The sequence below is a fragment of the Microtus ochrogaster genome, chromosome 2 (assembly GCF_000317375.1).
Source record: "Microtus ochrogaster isolate Prairie Vole_2 chromosome 2, MicOch1.0, whole genome shotgun sequence".
Classification (NCBI taxonomy): Eukaryota; Metazoa; Chordata; class Mammalia; order Rodentia; family Cricetidae; genus Microtus; species Microtus ochrogaster.
The window spans coordinates 23,379,674-23,383,599 of NC_022010.1; the positions used below are offsets into that span (position 1 = coordinate 23,379,674).

General features: G+C 51.7%; 1 protein-coding gene across 1 annotated transcript in view; it reads left to right on the forward strand.

The window, feature by feature from the left end:
- The first annotated feature begins 3,721 nt into the window (after positions 1–3,721).
- The window catches only part of Ncf1 (neutrophil cytosolic factor 1), an 8,774-nt gene continuing 8,569 nt past the window's right edge, over positions 3,722–3,926 (forward strand). The window contains exon 1 of the mRNA XM_005344663.3: positions 3,722–3,793. Within this exon, the coding sequence (XP_005344720.1) occupies positions 3,722–3,793 (72 nt within the window). The remainder of the gene's footprint in view (positions 3,794–3,926) is intronic.

Genomic DNA, 3,926 nt, shown 5'->3' on the forward strand with positions numbered 1-3,926 from the left:
ACAGATGGTTGTGAGCCACCATGTGGTTGCTGGGAATTGAACTCAGGACCTTTGGAAGAGCAGGCAATGCTCTTAACCTCTGAGCCATCTCTCCAGCCCAACACGCTAAAATCTTTAATGTAGTCGTGGCTTTGTGATACAAATGAGTACAGTGTGTGCTTTCCTGTCTCACGACAAGGTTAAGAGTCGTCCCCGCTAAAGCGGCTTTTCTCCATGACTTCCTTTGCTTATTCTCTGTGTTTTGGGGGAGGCGGGAAGTTTTGTTTGGTTTTTTGTTTGTTGTTGTTTTTAGGATTTTTTTTGTTTTATTTTAACACTGTCTCTGTCCCTGTCTCTTCCTCCTTCCCTCCCTCCCTCTCTCTCTCTCTGCCTGTGGAAGTCAGAAATACGTGTCTATCCCTGTGTAGATATCGGGTACAACACATACACTGAACCACTGAGCCATGTCAGGAGGGAGTTTGGAACCTGGGACCTGGTACTTGTTAGGCACATGCATGCTTTTCAGTTGAACTACACTCCTCATCCTCAATTAGAAAGGGGGAGGGCGGGAGATGGCTCAGTGGGTAAAGGCGGTAATCTCTAGGTCCCACATGTCGGAAGGAGAGAACCAGCTCCTGTAAGTTGTCCTCTTGACTGCCACACATGTGCCCTGGTGCACATGGCACCACCACCACCACCATCACCCCTGCCAAATAAATAACGTAGTTTTAAAAACAAAATCCTGAGAGGGTGGCACTTAATCCCAGTACTCAAGAGGAAGGACGAGGCAGATGGATTTGGAGTTCAAGTTGGAGGCCAGCCTGGGCTACATGGTACCATCTTTAAAGACCAAAAGGTGAAATAAGCAGTTCACATATATTACAATAAATCCCTTGTTACAACAAAGAATAAAGAACAATTGGCCCTGCTTACGGAGGTTATTTCAAGCGCAAACATTCTAAAAGCAATAATACACAATACAGTAATACACATGGCCTCTGTTTCTCATGCAAGGAACCCTGAAAGAACAGGGGAGGTCTCAGGAGGGCAGTGGGAGGGTGGCTGTGTGTAGCCTTGAGCCACTGGACAGGCCCACTGTCTGCAGTTATGCAATCACCCACAAGACAAGAAGGAAGTGCTAGGGACAGGGACGTGATGGTTAGCTCGCCACCGCGAGTCCCCCTTGGAACTTTCCGCCCGCTGCCTGCCAGGCCCAGGTGCACAGCAGGTCTGGTGTTTTTGCTGGACTTTCCGGGCCTTGCAGTTTGAGACAGAGATCAGCAGGGCCCAGATTTCAGTGGCCAAAGGGAAGACCGTGTGAGGAGAAGCGGCCAGTTTATGAGCCACGTGAAATCTACCACTTATCCTCAGTGCCTTCCTGTACTAAGACTCACCATCCACGCTGGGCACACCAACTCGGGTCCCTCACTCATCTGGAGCCTGAGACAGCAAAGTTGAGAGTTCGAGGCTAGCCTGGGTAGCTTAGTCTCCAAATGACAAGAAGGGCTGATGATGTAACTCTGCGGTAGAGCCCTTTGCCTCAGAATCCTCCAGATAGGCTCAGAGGCAGTGTCCCTGTGATCCAGGAGTCCCCAGACTGCAATACAACCTGGCCCCACCCACCTTCTCTGAGATCCAACCAGAGCCATGGCAAGGAGGCCCAGCACTGCCAGCTGGGCTGCAGACAGAAGGCCACCTGTGACCCTGGTGACCCTGCAGCCTCTGAACCACCCATATGGAGTAGGAGAGGCCAACCCCTGCCGCTCTGAAAGCAGGGTCTCACTATGTCTCTCGAGCTGGCCTGGAAACCGTAGATCCTGCCCCTGCCCCACTGGGGAGACAACCCTGTGCACTCTGCCCAGCTGTTTCCTTCTTTGTCTACACACAGAGTCTCTCCCTAACGAGAGCCACCACCTTCTGGCCAGTGTCCAGGATCCAGGCTTCCTCCTCCCAGGAAGCCTCTTTGTCTAGTCAGCTCAGGGCGAGGTTCCGAAGCAGGGGTCTGCTGACTGCTGAAGGCTGCTTTATCTCTTTCCTCTCTGGTGTCTCCTCCTCCAGTGCTGGGATTACAAGGCCTGGCTCCCATCCCTCTTCATCTCGAGTCCCCTTCCAAACAGCTGCCTAAGGAGGAGTCACATCCTGAGGGACAGTTATGTGGTCAGGTGGTGGTGTGCTCATGTGGGCGTTTGTGTGGGTGTCTCCGTGTGTGTGTGTGTGTGTGTGTGTGTGTGTGCGTGTGTGTGTGTGTGTGCAAACATCATCCCTTTGTTATCGAGACAGGGTCTCTTAGAGACTTAAAACTCACCTGGAAGACTAGACTGACTGGCCAGTGAGTCCCAGAGTTCCTTCCTGACTCTGCCTTCCCAGTGCTGGGATTCAAAGCCCACACCAGGATGGGTGGGGGGCTCCGTGGCTAAGAGTATTTACTTCTCTTGCAGAGGATCTGAGAACCCATGTCCGGGGCCTCACAACCAGCTGTAACTCCATCTCCAGAGGATCCAATGCCTCTGACCGTCACAAAAACCTGCCCTCACGTAATACACAGATGTGTGCATACACACACATATACACAATTAAAACTAATACAAACAAAACTTTGAAGGCATGCACTACCATACCCGGCTTTTCTATAATTTGTAAGCCCAGGGGATAGAGCTCAGATCCCCTCTGGGTAGTGGTGATGTACCAGCCAGAGGCAGGAGGATCCCTGGCCTTTAGAGCAAATTCCAGAGAAACTTTGTCTCAAAAAAACAAAACAAAACACACTTGGAGGGGGGATGACTTAGGTCCTCAGGCTTGTATGCCAAGGACTTTGCCAGCTGAACCATGCCCCCAAGTGCTGCTGTACTTTTATTTATTATTATTATTATTATTATTTTTTTTTTTTTTTGGTTTTTCGAGACAGGGTTTCTCTGTAGCTTTGGTGCCTGTCCCGGAACTAGCTCTTGTGGACCAGGCTGGCCTCGAACTCCCAGAGATCCGCCTGCCTCTGCCTCCCGAGTGCTGGGATTAAGGGCGTGCGCCACCACCGCCCGGCTTTTTATTTTTTTTTTAAAGATTTATTTATTTATTATGTATACAGTGTTCTGTCTGTCTGTATGCTTGATGGCCAGAAGAGGGCACCAGATCTCATTACAGATGGCTGTGAGCCACCATGTGGGTGCTGGGAATCGAACTCTTAACCTCCGAACCATCTCTCCAGCCGGCTGCTGTACTTTTAAAGATAATCTTATGTAGCCCAGCTGAAACCGGCCTATAACTGCCTACTCTCCTGCCTCCATTTCCCATGTTCTGTGGTCACAATGTCTTAAAGTGCCTGGCCGGCTTGCTGCTTTGTGTGAGGTCTTTCAAAGTCCTCTCGGAAGGGGAAACATCCCAGGAGAGACTCAGTAGGTTTGAGGTGGAGAGATACACGCTCAGAAGACAGGAAAGGGAGCAGAGCAGGTGAGAAGGACCCAGGGTGGGGGCAGCTAGGGTGGCTCACAACTGCAGAGGCGCCCACAGGCCTGGAGCTGCAGGACAGGCCTGACAACAGGTTTTCTGCACTTCAGCGCCCACGGCTGCCCTAGCTACTCTGTTGGAGCTCAAAACAATCCCCAGAAAGTGAAAGAACTGAGCAAGAGTGTCCTGGGCACTCCCCGCCCCCACCCCACAAGCACCGGACACCACTTCCTCTTTTTAAAGTATTTAAGGCTCAGCCCAGGCTATAGGGAGAAGTGGCCCTGCCACTCACTGCCCAGCCATGGGGGACACTTTCATTCGTCACATCGCCCTCCTGGGCTTTGAGAAGCGCTTCGCTCCCAGCCAACACTATGTGAGTAGCCCAAGTGCCTTGCAGAAGCACACAGTGGAGACAAGGCTGTCTTCCTGGTGCTACCCAAAGGCCACCTGGACCGGGGAAGGATATGGGGTGGGGGAACCAGGGAAGGATATGGGGGGGACCAGGG